The sequence below is a fragment of the Triticum aestivum genome, chromosome 4D (assembly GCF_018294505.1).
Source record: "Triticum aestivum cultivar Chinese Spring chromosome 4D, IWGSC CS RefSeq v2.1, whole genome shotgun sequence".
Classification (NCBI taxonomy): Eukaryota; Viridiplantae; Streptophyta; class Magnoliopsida; order Poales; family Poaceae; genus Triticum; species Triticum aestivum.
In genome coordinates, this window is record NC_057805.1 from 244,866,792 (window position 1) to 244,868,921 (window position 2,130).

General features: G+C 43.8%; 1 protein-coding gene across 1 annotated transcript in view; it reads right to left on the minus strand.

Moving 5' to 3' along the window:
- Positions 1 to 1,239: 1,239 nt before the first annotated feature.
- LOC123097392 (phosphatidylinositol 4-phosphate 5-kinase 4) overlaps positions 1,240 to 2,130 on the minus strand; it is a 4,721-nt gene continuing 3,830 nt past the window's right edge. Inside the window, exon 8 of the mRNA XM_044519102.1 lies at positions 1,240 to 2,038. Coding sequence (XP_044375037.1) covers positions 1,741 to 2,038 — 298 coding nt within the window. The 3' untranslated portion in view covers positions 1,240 to 1,740. The remainder of the gene's footprint in view (positions 2,039 to 2,130) is intronic.

The following is a 2,130-nucleotide window of genomic DNA, read 5'->3' on the forward strand; positions in this document are numbered from 1 at the left end:
AACAAGCCTCAGGGCAAGAGACGTAGGGCTGTTACCTTCTCCGAGAGGGGCCTGAACTCGTAAAACACTGAATGTTACACCTGCGTTGTAGCTAGGCTCTGCCCCTTTTTCCTACCCCTTGTACTCATTGTCAGGATCGTAAACCCTATAGGCCTCGCCTAATAAAAGTGACGATGTTGGTGAACGTAGTACAAAACAAAAAAATTATGTACTAACGAATACACTGAGATCACTATGAAGATGCATAGCCGTAGATCAATCTTTACCAACAAGAATGAAACGAAGAAGTAGATGTTGCTTTAGATGTGCAGATTTCCGCATGTAGGATAAACCTTCCAGCCACGAGAATTTTCTCGATCTAGGATTGAATGTACGATTCCTCTGTGGTATCCATGCATACCGTGTCCACGGTTCGGCAGCACTTCGTCGTCTAGGACAAAGGTTAACCAGAGGACAAGAGGTGGTGCATAACTACACCCCGTGTTCGTCAAGTTGTCATGCACAACTAATGACGCAGTGGACTGAAAGATGGCTATGGCATGGCGAGCTTTGGGCCGTGTGTGTGTGGGCGTATGGAGCCATGTGTGGCTATTTATGTGGTGTCGATAGACTGAGGGTGGTTGTCGAATGAAGAAATGAAGAATAGTCTGGTTCTCCCCCCCCTCTCTCTCTCTCTCTCTCTCTCTCTCTCTCTCTCTCTCTCTCTCTCTTTGTTCTATGATCTCACCCATTCTCCTTCCTCTCCTTAATCTACCCAACTTTGTTCTATGATCTCACCTACTCTCCTTCCTCTCCTAAACCTACCCAACCACTCCGCCACCGTGCCAAAATCCTATGCACAAAGCTTCAGAAACCAGAGTAACTCTTGTACTCCCTCCGTTCGGAAATAACTGATGAACTAAAACACGTTGGTTATTTCTGAATGGAGGTAACAGCAAGTTAGCTATACAGGGGTGCCTCAAAGCTCAGGTTTGCACACACGCCAAATCATAAAACTTCTATCAGGACTTGGCTCATACATATCTCACAGGGTATTAACAGTAGGCCCGAGTTGCCCAACCTGTCAATCTTCTCGGAGTTTGTGTTTAATTCAGACATAGCAGTAGCATTTTGCTGTTGAGTCCAGCAATTCAAATTGGTCAATATTTGCACATGTTGTGCACAATATAGTACCTCAGCAATTCAGATACAAAGAAAACACACCGGTTACACCAGGCAGCAGCATAGAAGCATGGCATGTCAACTCAGGTAAAACATTTACATCTCTGAACTTGTCATTACAAAATATCATTGTAAGTTCAGGCTTCAGGTGGTGGACAAAAGGATCTTCAAGTCAGCACCTACACTAACATTAGTGAACTCTGTATGCGTGTATATAGCTATTTAGGCATAGCTTGGCATTGCTGCGCTATGCTACACTGGCTGAAAAAGTACCTGTAGAAAGGCAGCTGTGTCTATTTTGTAAACAAACAAAAATGGACTGTTCGACCAGATTATTCAAATGCAACGCAGTCTCAAATGGAGCCTTATTTTCCAGCTGAATTCCGTGGAATCTGTAAGCAGGGGGCAGTACGACCATCCCGATTCTCAAGCTCTTTCTCATCCAGTGGAGTCCGGCGAGCCGATGATGTACATGTAGAGGCATCGAGCCCTGCTGCAATGTCAGCAGCATAGTGTTTCGACAGTCAACGCATAAATCCATGCCGGAAGTCCTAGGAGCTGCTGAGTCTCAATGTCTTTTCAGATGTCTACCTTGTCTTCTTGGAACGCTTTGTATACAAAATCTTTAAAGCGCCTGGAATACTGTTTTGGATCTACTGCTGAAATAGACGTTGGGTCATATTGGAAAGACTTGTATGCATGCTCAAGCTTTTTGCTGATATCATAGTCCTGAAGTATGTCTATAATCCCAAAGTACAATATAACATCGTACAACTCCCCGGTAGGTTCTCCAATAAGTTGTGGTTCACAATCACTCTTTCGAATTGTCAATTCAGCTTTTGTTGGCATGTTCGACCCGAGCTTTATCTTGGACAACCTGTCCACCCAAAGAATGTTAGTTATGCTTGTGTTAGAACACACAAAGCATGAATAGGAATACAACCAAATATCTATACCATATGTATATAG